The sequence below is a fragment of the Bidens hawaiensis genome, unplaced genomic scaffold, assembly GCF_021521415.1.
Source record: "Bidens hawaiensis isolate Kalapana, Puna unplaced genomic scaffold, B.hawaiensis_p1.1 tig00015453_1, whole genome shotgun sequence".
In the NCBI taxonomy this organism is placed as follows: Eukaryota; Viridiplantae; Streptophyta; class Magnoliopsida; order Asterales; family Asteraceae; genus Bidens; species Bidens hawaiensis.
In genome coordinates, this window is record NW_027492383.1 from 120,749 (window position 1) to 135,841 (window position 15,093).

Below are 15,093 nucleotides of genomic sequence, written 5' to 3' on the forward strand. Positions count from 1 at the left end.
TTTTCATCTCCTACAGAGTAGCAGTTTGTCACAAGCCACAACTATTGTCTTGTTCATTGTAATGTGAGTTCACTTCATCAATTTATTTTCAAAGTTGAGTAAGTCTAATGATTGTTTTATTGGCTATCTTGTTTTAACTTGTTTTGATCACTGCAAATTGAGGCTCTATTATCAGTAGGCATGTAAACGAACCGAATGTTCATGAACTGTTCGGTGGAAAGTTTGATGGGAAGTTTGTTTATTTAAATAGACGAACGAACATGAACAAAACACACGTTTTGTTTGTTCATTTATGTTCGTTAAATTTTGATAAATTCGTTGTTCTTTAAAATATATGTGTATATATGCATGCGTGTGTATTTGTTTATGCTTGTTCTATTATGATCGTTTAAGTTTGTTTTCTCTTCTTTTGTGTTCGTTTACTATAATGTTCTGTTAAAGTTAAATGAACGAACACAAACATGTCATCATTAGTGTTCGTTTAGTTCAATTAGGAAATTGATTATATACTGCTGTATGAAATGAGTTGGTTTAACATGTTTGGTTTGGTTTGCTTTGTGAATGTTAAAGTGACAATGCCATCAAAACCAAAAATGAAATTCAAGTTAGTTCAAAAACTGAAACAACTATGGCGAGCGAGGAAACCAACAAGGAACTGGTTGGAGCTCCCGTCAGATTTAATGTTGAATATACTTCAAAGAATTGATAAGATAGACATACTCCAAAATGTACAGAAAGTGTGCACCGCTTGGCGTGAAATGTGCAAGGACCCTTCCTTGTGGAGGGTCATTTACATTAAAAGATATCCACGCCAAATTAATGAAGACGAATGTCGGGATATGTGTAAGCAAGCTGTGGATAGAAGCCAAGGCCAATTGCATGATTTAACCATGTTTTTCTTTTGCAATCACTATAATCTTCACTATGTTGCTAATAGGTATGTAAACTTATAATTGGGCATGTTGTGCATTTTTTGAAATTTGTTGATAGTGATTTTGGCGGTTTAACATTCATGACTGGATTTGTTTCCGACAGATCAAGCCAGCTTAGACGTCTAGCAGTTATATGTGCTTTTCGTGTAACCTGGAGTGAAGCTTTGAAGAAATTATCATTATTGGAGGAACTCGACCTAGTTGGAACAAGCAATTCACAAAAGGATATTGAAGCTGCTGGCCGCTATTGCCCCTTGCTAAAAACACTCAAACTGAACCTACGACCATTTAAATTCCTCATGGAGGATAACGAAATAGCGTTAGCAATTGGGAAAAACCTGCCTGAGTTAACTCACCTTGAACTCATTCGTAGCGGCATAAAAAACAATGGGTTGTTGGCAATACTGGACGGTTGTTGTCACCTTGAATCACTTGACCTGCATGGGAGCATGTACCTTGAACTAAATGGGTACACAAGAAAAAGATGTTTACAACAGATTAAACATCTCAAGCTTCCTCATCATTCTCTTGAAGGGCATATGTTGTTCTAAAAGGGGACTTAATCGTTGTCTGCAAGAACATTCTTCTTTTCGGTGTTTCTCAGACAGCTGGTAATCAACGTTTGGCTCGTGATTTCTCCAAATTTATGAAAGAACTTTGGTAAATTCTAAGACGCTTGTTTTTAATCATTATTTGTTCTTGGAATTGAAGTGCAATTGCTTTGATGGTTGTTCAACTTTTTTAAAAGATATGTTATCATAATGATCTTAGTAATTGGTTTATAGAGCATCTGGATTGATTTCACATGTATAACTTGGCCTTGCTTATGTTCTATGTTGCCATCTATTTTCGACCGAATAGTAAAGAAAACGTACGCAATAAATATTACATGAATAGCAGTAGTGTTTTTACAGTATGCTATCTAGGGTCGTCTCAGCTCCCATACAAGGTTCGGCCGATGTCTAGAGCACGGACTCGATGAAGGCATGAATTTTTTTAAAACCTAATAATATGTTTTATTGGGTCATTTAGAAGGAAATTTTTAATCATATCTAGGTAGCATAGATTAAACAAGTAAACTACATTCTAGAAATACCGTTGATTTTATTGGTAGTCAAAATAATCCAAACGTTTCTTGATCTCCAAGTCAAGTTTTTTCATATTAAAAAACATGCAAATAATTCAAAACCTTTGATTTATCTAGGGGTTTACTTTCATGTTGAAAAGGTCAACAAATCCCAATATTCTTCAACACCTTCACCATCAGTCATTAGATAAAAAAGTACTAATAATATTAAAAAAACTTTCATCCCCTTCTTTCCCATCTCCATCAAATTTCTAAAAACCGAAACCCTGACACCATGTTCCTGAGTCTAAATCAACAAGCAAAGTAAGTCTCGTTTCCAAGTTTTCTTTAACGAAAAAATTGGAGAGAAAATAAGGACTATAATATTTATTTTCGTCCTTCCAATTTAAAGAGATTTGAAGAGAAAAAAGTTTTATACTTTTATCATACTCAAATCTTTGAAGATACCCAATTTACCCTCATCAAGTTATTAAAAAAACCCGTAAACTCATTGTTTTCTCTTCTTTCAGCTCGAAAGCAAAATAAGAAAGAAAAACAAGAAAAATAATATTTATATTCGTCCCTAATTTTGCCCTCAACTAGTTATTAAAATTTCTCTTCTTTCAACTCGAAAACAAGAATAAAAATAGAAAAGCAAGGAAAATAATATTTATATCCATCCCTAAATCCCAATTTACCCTCAACCAGTTATTAAAAACACACAGTAAACCCATTCCTTTATTTTTCTTTAACCCGAAAACGCATAAAATCTTTTTTCTTAACTTTTTTTCGAACCCCAACACACAAAATAATATTATATCTTTTTACCCATGGGGCTTTGTTTTCATCCATCTGAACCCATAACCCAAGAACCAGAACCAGCATCAAAGGCTGCAACTTTAGCCTCTAAACCCCAAGAAAACCAAAACCCTAAACCCATGGCTGCCATATCTTCATCCCCAGTTGATAATCCCATAAACCCAGATCAAGATTCCACTAATTCATCCTTTAAACCCCAAGAAATCCAAAACCCAGATCAAGATTCAACTGATTCATCCTCTAAACCCCAAGAAACCCAAAACCCTAATGAAATTCAAGAAACCCAAAACCCTAATGATCAAGAAGAAGAAGGTGAATGTGGGTTTTGTTTATTTATGAAAGGAGGTGAGTGTAAAGAAACATTTATTAATTGGGAAAAATGTGTGGAAGAAGGTGAGAAGAATGGTGAAGATATTGTGAGCAAATGTTATGATGCCACATCAGCTTTGAAGAAGTGTATGGAGGCTCATCCGGATTATTATGGGGTGATATTGCAGGCTGAGAAGGATGCTGAGGAAGAGGTTAATAATCAGTTGGAGAAACAGAAGGAGGGTAATGTTGCGGGTGAGGCGGGTGAGTCGGATCAGAAACCGAAACAAGAACAAGAAGAGAAACAGGAATAGGGAAGTGAAAGATTTGATTTGAAGGAGATTTTGAGGTATTTGAGATGAAAACTGAATATTAGTTACATGATATTGTTGAGTTTAGGAATAAAGGTACTGAATTTGAGTATATTTTGATCATTTAGAGCCAATGATTGATTTCTTGGCTATCTTGTTTTGACTATTTAAATTGATAATGGTATACAGGGAATGTTATAATTGTTAGATTATGATATGAAATGTGATCAATTTTATGATTTTGCTAATAATATGAATTATGATATGTTTTGGAGAGAGTTTATTACTCCGAAAGGACAAAACTTTGTGAATCTTGATTTTAACTCACAAAATCAAGATTCTTACTTGGTGCTTCGTTTGAGTTTCGATTTTGGATTTCATTTAACTAGAAGTTAAACCGAAACAAGAACGAGTAGTGAAACAGGAATAGGGTTATGAAAGACTTGATTTTGATGGAGATTTTGAGGTATTTGAGATGAAAATTGAATATTAGTTGCATGATATTGTTGAGTTTAGGAATAAAGGTACCGAATTTGAGTGTATTTGATCGATTAGAGCCAAATGATTGATTGCTTGGCTATCTTGTTTTGATTACTGCAAATTGATAATGTTATACAGGGAATGCTATAATTGTTAGATTATGATATGAATTGTGATCGGTTTTATGATTTTGATATAATGTGAATTATGATTTGTTTTGGAGAGAGTTTACTACTCCGAAAGGACAAAACTTTGTGAATCTTGATTTTTACTCACAAAATCAAGATTCTTGTGCTTCGTTTGAGTTTTGATTTTGGATATCATTGAACTAGCAGTTAAACCAAAACAAGAACAAGTGAAACAGGAATAGGGATATGAAAGATTTGATTTTGAAGGAGATTTTGAGGTATTTGAGATGAAAGCGGAAATTAGTTACATGATATTGTTCAGTTTAGGGATCAAGGTACTGAATTTTAGTATATTTTGATCGATTAGAGCCAAATGATTGATTGCTTGGCTATGTTTAACTTGATACATGTTATATCTTGAATTACTTTTTTATTATCACAAATCGATAATGTTATACGGGAAATGTTAGAATTGTTGGATTTTAATCGGGTGTGATGAATTTATGCCTTTGGTATAATATAAGTTATGATTTTTGTTCATTATTCCTTCAAAAGGACAAACTTTGTGATTGATTTTTACTCACAAAATCAAGATTCTTTCTGTTAGTCTGAGTTTAGGTGATTATATGGTTTTACATATATATGAATGTGTGTTTTGAAGGTGATTATATGGTTGATAAAAGTTAGATTAATCAATTTCTAGAGTTTTGTAACGTTTTGCTTGTTAGTATCAGTTACTTTAATTCTTCGGATCAGAAACAGGAACAAGAACAAAAACAAGAATAGGGATGAAAGTCTTGATTTTGAAGTATTTTTTGTGGTATTTTGAGAATCAATTACATGATATTGTTTCTTATAGGAATAAAGGTACCGATTTTGACTATATTTTGATCAATTAGAGCCAAATGATTGATTGCTTGGCTATCGTGTTTTAACTTGTTTTGAATACTGCACGTTTTATAATGTTATACAGGCAATGTCATAGTCGTTAGATTATGATATGAATTGTGATCAATTTTATGATTTTGATATAATATGAATCATGATTTGTTTTGGAGAGAGTTTATTACTCCGAAAGGACAAAACTTTGTGAATCTTGATTTTTACTCACAAAATCCAGATTCTTGCCCTATTGTTGCAAAATGATAATGTCATACAGGCAGTGTTAGAATTGATAGTTCATTTGAAATCTGCTTGCATTCTGCAGTTAATTGCCTTCTTTTGTGTCATTGACATGTGTTGTTTATGAATTACTATATGTTTTGGGGAGCGTCTTGGTTCGGGCGAACGCAAGGAGAAATTTAAAACAAATACCAATTGGGAGGATTTTATGGTTGATTGTTACTCTAAAGGGACAAACTTTATGAATCTTGAATTTTACTCACAAAATCAAGAATTTTACCCTGTTGTTCATTTGAGTTTTGATTTTGGATTTGATTCGTATTTTATGTTACAAATTATAATATGTTTCGGAAGAAGCCATTATATATATCTTTGTGTGTGTGTATGTATATAGTATAAGGGGCATCCAATAACCATAGTTATATTAACAATTGTTGTGTTAAGTACTTACACAAGGTGCTTCAAGTTTAGTTGTTAAGTTAATCAATTCATTTAAACCAACAAAAGGATAGAATTGTAAGATTGTTTACTTTCTTCGAATATTTATATTCTTTTTCAATTACAGCAATATGCACATTTGCGTGTGGATAAAGCATTTTAGACCAATTGTTTTTTATTCAGAAAATCTCAAAAGCATAATGAGATGCACATTTACATTATAAAATCATCATGATTCATGTTATAAATATAAATATGTTCATATGCAAATAGGTATAAATCTACAAATACAACAAATTCTAAAAAACAAACATGAATATGTGTTTATGGTTGTTTTACATCTTCATCTCAAGGGGTTGGCAATGATTAAAAGAGAATGACTTATTCAAGGAATAAGGTTTTCGTTCTGTGTAGTTGGCAATGTACAGGCAGCATTAGGTCCGATCTCTTATCGTTCATACTTCATAGTGTTCTCAGCATTGGGCTCGGTCTTCTTATAGTCGTGTCATTGTTCCTTACATTTGTACTTTAGGTTTTTTTCGGATGGCAGTTGCTCTTTGCATCGACAACGTGTCTTGTGTTCGGCAGAATGGATTCAGTCTAGTTATTAGGTAGTCAACAGACGATCGGACTGTGTATTGACCATAATCCTTCTATGATGTTTTTGTGTCTTTGTTTTGGATCATGAGGAGGAATGTGCTTTGTTTGGATGCATTGTGAATATATTATTATGTATTGACCATAACCATTTAGACCTCTTGCCGGTTCAGCACTTACCAAACAGCCCCTAAATGTTGAGCATCAAAACACAATAAGTGGAAGTTGTTAAGGGTCAAAATACATGTTTCTAGTCACTATGAAAATAGTTAATCTACCAAAACAAGAATCAACACATGAAAAATCTTAGTATAATTATCAAAGTAAATATGCATTCTTATATATTTTGTACTAGAAACAATAAGCTCATAAACAAAATAAAAGAACAAATCTTTAGCCCATGAAGACAACTTAACTTGCACGTGGTGCTTCCTTTCTGCGCACCCGTCAACTATAAACAACTCTCGCATTCTCTGATTTACATCCATTTCAAGACCATATTTGCATCTATGAGAGTTAGCTTAAATGTCATGTTTATGAAACTTGTGAGTTGTTACAATTTGACATCTCACAGAAGCATTCTTCAGGGTTGGCATAGAAGTAGTCTTCTTCTTTGGGCTTTTCTGCTATTATCATTCGATGTTTTGGTTGGCCCATTCTTTCTTCATGTGATGATTTAACAGCGTTTGAAAACTCGTCCCATGATATTGTCCCGTTTTGGTGCAGATCTATTAATTCTACGAGTTTTCTTCGGTTTAGTTGGATAGTAGTTTTGAAGCCAAGGTATCTGAACGTCAATGGTCGAAAAATTAATCCTAATATAAAGGTGTATTATCAAACGGGTTGGATAACGGGTCAAAACACTTTTTGTCCATTTTGTTTTAAAACGTAGCATAAACGTTTAATTTGTTAATTATGATGACGAAAACCGATAGATATCCGATTCTGATTAATGGCAATGGAAACTGAAATTGAATGAAGTAACAAAAACTGAAAACCATTTTTTAATCAAGAACTGACCCGTTTGAGATAAAAATACAACTAGGGGTGTCAACGAGCCAAGCCCGCGAGAGCTACTGAAGATCAGCTCACTGAAAGCTTGAATCAAGCCGAGCTTCAACAAACTCGAGCCTAAAAATAAGCTTGTTTAATAAACGATCCGGAGCCCGAGATACACTTATCGAGCTCAAGCTGGACCGCGAGTCTAAACAAGCATATTATTTGTATAAATTTTATTTAATATATATATATGTAATATAATTATGATAAAAATAATAAAATAATATATATTGTGTTATATAAAATTTATAACTAAAATATAAAAAATAATAATAAATGTATATAAACAAACTAATAAATAATAAACGAGAGCTGAGCCAGATCCCAAGCTGAGCATGAGAATAAAGCTACTCACGAGTTGAGCTCGAGCTTTAGCATATAGAGCTCAAAACGAGCCGAGCACAAGCTAAGCACGAGCAAAACCGATCATAGGCTTGAGCTCGGCTCATTTACACCTCTGAAGTCTGAACACAACCAATGTCAAACAATTCATTTACAAATAAGTCAAAGTTTCCCCTTTGCATACCTTCGGTGACCTTCCACAAGCTTCGCCATATTACCATCATAAGACGGAACAAAAATGTTACTAGCAACTGATACCATGAAATCAAGGGCCGCCATTTGAGACGAATGATTCTGGAACTGTCTCAATTCTTCCGGATCTAACAACGTTTCTTTCTTCACCTACCAAGTTACAATCGACAGTCAACAGTCAAAACTTTACGTCAAAAAGACCACTTGGGCAATCATTTACTATCTAATCAAAAGTCACTTACTATTCGAGGAAACACGGCCCTTAACGCTGCAAGTCGTTTTTCACTTCCATAAATTTCACCAGAAGCAATATATATTTGTGTGTTTTGATCAAACCCAAGTGCTTGTAGAATTAACGTTGTCTCTTCGGGTGTCAGAGGACAAAGACCTTGTGATCTCCTTTCTTCCGAGACGATATCTTTTTCTCTCCACCATGGGAACGCATACCTAAAACACCAATCGCCATCAAATTGGATGGGTTAGATAACAAGTGAAAACATGCATTTACTATTTGGTACGGGCCAACCTACTTTTTTCAAAAGTTTCAATTTTTTTATAGATTATTTGCATGTCATATAATATATATATATATATAATACTATTTATATTATTTCATTTATGATACAATCTTTTGAATAAGATGATTTAGAAAGTTCCACGAATAATAAATTCACATGTGAATAAAATGGTTTGAGTTCCATAGATAATAAACTCGCATGTGAATAAACCTTTGCTTTTTCAAAAGTTTTTTATTTTTTACCTTAACCGTTTAAGTTCCTCGGCTTCGTCAATAGTGCAACCATGTGTGCAACCCGAAAACGCCAACATATCCATCTCATATCTTAAATGCAATGCCAAAAACGGTCCTTTTTCTTGAAGAACGCGCACCAATTTATTCCCAAGAGCTTCAATAGAAGGCGTGAACTTTAACGCTTGAAAATTAACACGACACCTTAGCTTTTGAAGATGAGATGGAATCCCATTGTTTGCTAATCGTGAATCCGTCCGATTAAAGTGTATCACCTTATGCTTGTCAAAAAGTGGTAATATCTGCAATTTGGTACGAAATTATAACCATAAAATCATATTATTTGGTAAAAGCAAATTTTCAAAGATCAAATATTTTTAAATACTTGCTTGTTCAAGATAGTATTTTTCACTCGACCAACTGACAGGTGGCATCCGTAACGGTTGGAATCCATATTTTGTAGTAAATCTTTTTGGCAATCTTTTAACAATCCGGACTTCGTCTCTTAGTGAATCAATGAAGTGCCCGACGTTAAATATGTCCTCAAAATCACTGAACCAACACCAAAACTCAAAACATACTAAACTAACATGCCCATAAAGACACGATTGTGGTTAATTGTTATGATTAGAAGATGCAAAATTACCTAGGATCGGCCCAGAAAGATGTCTTATCGAGCTCGGGAACAACCAAAGTAAGATTTAAAAGACGAGCAACTGTCACCATGTCACATATCTGAAATAACAAATTTTAATATGAAAATATGAAATTAAACATAAGTGATGTAAGCATGAATTAGATATAAAAGCAAATAAAGAAGCACGAACCGCAGCTCTCATTTGATTTAAACCACCGTTACAAGAAACTTTAAGGAACCCATTACTTATGTAATTCCCTGCACAACAAAGAAGTATAACTGTTTAGTGAACCGTTCGTGAATTGTTAGGCGGGAGTTCGTTTATTTAATAAATAATAAACATGAACAAAACTTTTTATTCACTTAGTTAAAAGAACGAACATGAACACGGGTCCCGTTCGTTCATTTATGTTTGTTGACGTTCATAAACGCTTGGCTATGTTCGTTCCTTTACGTACACTTATGTCCGTCCGTTAGTTTACGCTTGTTTAAGTTTGTTCGTTTACGCTAGCTTACATATTCATTCAATCTTTTAGGCCCGTTACAACTTAGACTAGTTACACAATAATAAAATATCACCCGTTCCAATTTTGTCTAGTTTTATGAACTTTTTAGGACCAACAGATTGATATTTGCATTTACTTTTAATTGGTGCTCGCTCGGTTATTCCTGTTCATCTATGTCAAGTTACGTTCATTCATTATGTCAAGTTACGTTCATTCATTTACGTTCGTGAACCGTTCATTTATACTATATTTCTATAAACTAACGAATATGTACACACTCGTTTTCTTAATTAACTAACGCGAACAACAAACCCATTTGTATAATTGTATTGTGTTTGATGACTTTGATCGTTTGTTCGGTTAAAGTTAAACCAACAAACACGAACATGTTACAAGCCAACATGTCCATAAACAAGATTAATGTTGCTCACTAAACTAACATTCTAAAAAGGATATCCAAACTAACAAAAACCTAACAACTTGTGATTCTATTTCTAGCAATGCAATACTCACTTGGCGGCGGCATTGGCGGTGGTGGCGGTGGCGCTGGGATGGCGGTTGTGACCTCAGTGGACATAATGGTGGATACATTTACAGGGTTCAAAAACCCCGTAAAAAATTTCGGGTGCCAAAGTTCACCAACAGTCAAAAGCTGAACCAAACAAGTCCAAATCAGAATACTTGAACAAACCCTAATAAACCACACTTGTAATCTGGATCTCTGGATTACTTGACCCGGTAACTTAGCCCACCTCACTACCTGTACACTACTGTTTTCAGATCTAACATCCATTTCTGTTCTTCACACCACATCTCTTCTTTATCCTCAAAACATTACTAAAAAGCATAAAGATCCGAACTTTATAACACCAAATTGGATAATTTGATCAATGCAAACACTAATTCAAATACCCATATCAAATCTTGAGCTGGGTGTTCATAAAACTGCAAAAAGATCCAAACTTTATAACACCAAACTGGATAATTTGATCAATACAAACCCTAATTCAAATACCCAGATCAAATCTTGAGGTGGGTGTTGATAAAATTACAAAAAGATTCAATCTTTTTGAATATTTTGATGAATTAGGGTGACCCAGATGAATATTCAAGATTTGGGTATTACAATGAGATGACATTAAAAGAAAGAAACCCAGTTAAATTGAGCTAATTTGGGGAAATGGGTATGAAAGAAATATGAATTTAGAGTAAGATTTGAGGTGTTGCCGAATGGATCAAATGAATAATATTGATAAGAACCCTAGAAGGGAGTGATAAACAATGATTATTGAAAGTGTGAGAATTAGGTGGTGGGAGATCACGAGAAGATGAATATATATTGATTAATATTATATATTGTGTTATTATAATAATGGAAATGGAATTTAAACTACCAAGATTATTATTAACAAGGGTCAATTAATTTTAAAATATTGAATTTTGAATTTTTTTTCTTTTTTTTTTTCTTGTATGAAATTTATGGCAAAAGGGGGTGTGAAAGGAAGATCTAGTGTGATGAAAGTGACAAGAGGAAGAGTATTGTAAAAATTTAAAATTGCTAGATCATACAAGTCTAGAAGTGGTAGGTCTATTTTCATATATAAGGCTGAGGGGTGTGGGGCTTCAGCGGGGGCGCGAGAGCCCCTCCGCTCGCGCCCCCAGGCGCGAGCACTACACCACCGGGGCGCGAGAGGGGCGCGAGCGCGGAATTCAAAGCAGGCGCAAGGTGGGTCGCAGGAGAAAGGTGGCGTAAAGGAGCATTGGGGTGCGTGACATAGCCGTTGGAGTGTACACAAATGAGCCGTTGGGCTCTTTAATTTAATAAAAAAAAAATTATTCTTCCTATATTAATATCACCTAAAACAATTACCAAACCCAAAATCACATAAAACAATTACCACAACTTCAAAAAAAACCCAAAATCAACCCATCTTCCAAACTTTTTTTTAAAAACATGTCTGGAAATTGGTACCCAAACCTAGATTCAGGTTATAGTTACGACGATTTATGGTCGTCACCAGACCAATCGATGTTTTTTACGGGGTCGCAAGAAACATCCGGCTTTCAACAATCCAACATACAACCGTCTCCTAACTTTGTTGTTCCGGATACACAAGAATCACACGGTGATGCTACGGGAGCAAGAAGACGCGTCCACCGAAAAAAACAACTTGCAACGGACGGGCCGGGACCGGCTTCGACTCCGAGGATGAAACGGAAAACCACTCCGTGGTCATCGGATGAGAAGGAAGCCTTGTGTCGGGCTTGGATAGTCATTTCTGAGGATCGGCGTTGCGGTAATTGTTTTAACGTTTTTAATAATGATTTTAAAAAAAAAGTTAATTAAAAAAGTTAACTGGAAATCTAATTTAATTATTCATTTTGCAGCCGACTACCAAAAAAGCAAGGTTTTTTGGACAAAGGTTAGGGAGACGTTCTATACGCTCGTTGGGAGTACAGAGCGAAACGCCGATATGATTTCGGGTCGGTGGTCCGAAATCAGAAAATTTGTCGGCTTGTTTACTAATCTTTTCAACAGGAACGCCGGTCGTATGAGACCAAGTGGCAGTGATGATTTGGCGGTTTACAATTTCACTGTCGAAGAATGGATGCAGGAGTGTTTGCGGAGGTATGAGACGGTGAAGACGTGGGACGATGTAAAGTTGTGGGAGAGGTTGAAAAGGTGTTCCAAGTGGGTTGAGCTGGTGGCGCCGGACACTGATGCGGAAGTAGGGCCGAAACGGTCTAAAACTAGTTCGTCTGGAGCGTATAGCACTACTGCCGGGTCGGATTGCCGCGTTGGATTCGACCTAAACATTGCGGGGGAGGAAACGTCTTCACCGCCGAGGAGGCGGCCATTGGGACGGGACGCCAAGGGGAAAAAACCGGCTGAGAGGGGAGCCGTAAACATCGTCGATCTTGTTGAATCCCTCAATAAATTCAACAAAACCATGGAGGTGGTCTCTAATGACAAAAAGGAAAAAAGTCGAATGAGAGATTTGGACTTCCTTACAAGAGACTTCAGTAACCTAAATCCGGTCGATCAAATGCTGATGGAAAAGCAAAAGGAACGTATCCGAAAGAGGTTGATCGAAGAAGACCAAGCCGAAGAATAAGAATAATGTTTTTTTAGTACTTTAATTTTTTTTTATTTTTAGATATTAATGTGTTTTTTTTAATGTGTGTTTTTTTTAATAATTTATGAGTTTTTTTAATAATACGTTTTTTGAATATATTTATAAAAAAATATAAAAAAAAATCCGCTGGAGCCCCTCCACACCAGGGCCAGGGGCTCCAGCGGGGGCTCCATCACCCATCTTATCCAGTTTCTCTCTCTGCCACACGTCACAATATTATTGGCTGGAGCCCCCACTCGCGTCTCCGTTAGAGCCCCCCACACCCCTCAGCCTAAATACAAAAGAATGTAAGTTAATAATTTGGTTGGTGTATATTGTAATTGGTGTATATTGTAGTAACAAATTATTTAAATTGTATTGGAAATTAGGGTGTGAATTGTTGAAAATATTCAGATATTTGGTTTGTTGTGTTATTCGTTTGATTAATATACCGTGTGTGTTATGTAGATTGGTTTAACTCATTTAGTGAATGTGTCATGTTTAGATGGTACGGAAATTAAAGAGGGCAATCATTTTTAGGAATGTTTGAAGCGATAAAGTTTATATATTCGGCTCTCTAATCTATTTATGACCGTTTAACTCGTTTACAGCTTTTATCACTCTTTGTTTATAAGTTGTAAACTTTTACTTCCTTTTTACAACCTTATTACAAACTAATTTACAATCCTTAGTTTGAATCCCTCAATTTGCATGACTCGGTTTGAATCTCTTTTACATATATATGCAATTGTTCAAATTAACCAGTTCCAACTCTACAACTAAAAGTCTGGTGAAGGCCGACCTCCACAATAAGGAAGTACGTATCCCCATGACAAATGCTTGTCCTAGCCATATTATATGTATCCCTAAATAGATACATATCTCTAAGAAATCCATTGATCCTCGAGACTATCCCAAATCACTCAATGGGATACGATATCATAAGCCTTGTCAAGGTAAATGAATCTATATAATATGCAATAAAGGGGTCAAACTTGATAGCGTGACAAAATCAAAACTTTTCACTTGAAGTGTTGCAACGGAAACTTTTTACTCACAACCTACTATGTTGATAACAATGTAGGTGCCAATCTATAGGTGCAACACGAAGACATCTTTGTCAAGAACAAAGCCTAACCTATCAATCTTTCTCTTCCACATGTTAGTCTCCTTCTATCTCCTCTTCTTCTCTCCTACGCCCTCTCTCTTTCACGTCAAGAGATTCTCATCCATCTATCTTTCACGTCGCTACATGAGGCCAACGAACCCATATGATACATGCTCTAACAAAACCATGATATGATATGTTAGATATTTCTATTGAACTTTCAAGTGACTTAATGCATTTCACAACTTTACTTAAAATTAAAAGGATATACATTACAATTGTATAACATAAGTTGTTACAAGTTCCAAAAAATCACTGAATTAACTTTATTCATACTTTTTCTCCACATGATTTTCATAAATAAATAAAAACAGGTTATTTATGCATCTTTTAATACATTAAGAGAATTTTAAACATTAAAAAGATTCCCTCTAAAGACGTTAGCACGTTGCTTTAGATGGAAAAAAAATGACATAAGGAGCCTGCGATTATGATTAAACTAAATTATAAAATTAATTAAGGTCACATGTCCACATCTCAAATTTTGACTTGAAGACACTTGTTTTATTTCAAAACTATTATATTAATTTAATCACGACTCCTAAAATAGTAAAATCATAATGTGTCAGGTCTGATTTGGGGCTAAATAAATCAACATTAATAAAAAGTATATCATACATTAACTTCTAGAAGTATTTACGTATAAAATATAGATCAAAACTATTTTAGTTACAATAACAGTTAAATAGACAGAAGCTCTCAAATCATTCAATATTTCAGGCATAAACAATTTTAATAAAATAACAATAATTTGTCAAAATGGACCCTTTTTTGGACATATGGTTAAGGATATTCCATGTTTTCAACAATAGTGTGGAAATAAGTTATCATTACATCAGATTTGGTAGGTAACTTGTCACTATTTTTTTTTATATATATCATCAGCATGCTATTTTTAATATAACGTAATGCTTTTATTTTAATATAGAACTAGTAATCGTACCCGCGTGTTACTGCGAGCCAAGTAAGTGACGTGTTTAGTTTGTGTTAAGATATGTTCATATGGTCATTTGTTTTATGGAGCAGCCACATCATTGGTAAATTAAAAGTTAGCATGTCCAATATAACTATATAAGTAGTAGTCTCTGCATACATATTTATCCATGGTTAGCCTAATAGTATA

At 34.6% G+C, this 15,093-nt stretch overlaps 1 protein-coding gene and 1 pseudogene across 1 annotated transcript; one reads left to right on the top strand and one right to left on the bottom strand.

Moving 5' to 3' along the window:
- The first annotated feature begins 521 nt into the window (after positions 1–521).
- LOC143549267 (putative F-box/LRR-repeat protein 9 pseudogene) lies at positions 522–1,483 on the top strand (annotated as a pseudogene).
- A 5,202-nt stretch (positions 1,484–6,685) lies between these two features.
- On the bottom strand, positions 6,686–10,992 carry LOC143549264 (rhamnogalacturonan I rhamnosyltransferase 1-like). Its single transcript, XM_077040201.1, has 8 exons — positions 10,200–10,992; positions 9,371–9,438; positions 9,190–9,278; positions 8,933–9,095; positions 8,556–8,845; positions 8,038–8,242; positions 7,788–7,945; positions 6,686–6,989 (listed from the first exon to the last, which is right to left on the bottom strand). The coding sequence occupies exons 1-8, from the start codon at positions 10,477–10,479 to the stop codon at positions 6,737–6,739; spliced, it is 1,506 nt and encodes a 501-aa protein (XP_076896316.1). The 5' UTR covers positions 10,480–10,992; the 3' UTR covers positions 6,686–6,736.
- Between the last annotated feature and the right edge of the window lie 4,101 nt (positions 10,993–15,093).

What these genes read in the sequence shown, in the direction of transcription:
- LOC143549264 (XM_077040201.1), bottom strand. Translation starts at nt 10,479, where the DNA reads ATGGATGTTAGATCTGAAAACAGTAGTGTACAGGTAGTGAGGTGGGCT. An exon ending in AAAAATACTATCTTGAACAA is followed by an intron (nt 8,846 to 8,932) that starts GCAAGTATTTAA and finishes ACCAAATTGCAG; the next exon opens with ATATTACCACTTTTTGACAA. An exon ending in GAGGAACTTAAACGGTTAAG is followed by an intron (nt 8,243 to 8,555) that starts GTAAAAAATAAA and finishes TTGGTGTTTTAG; the next exon opens with GTATGCGTTCCCATGGTGGA.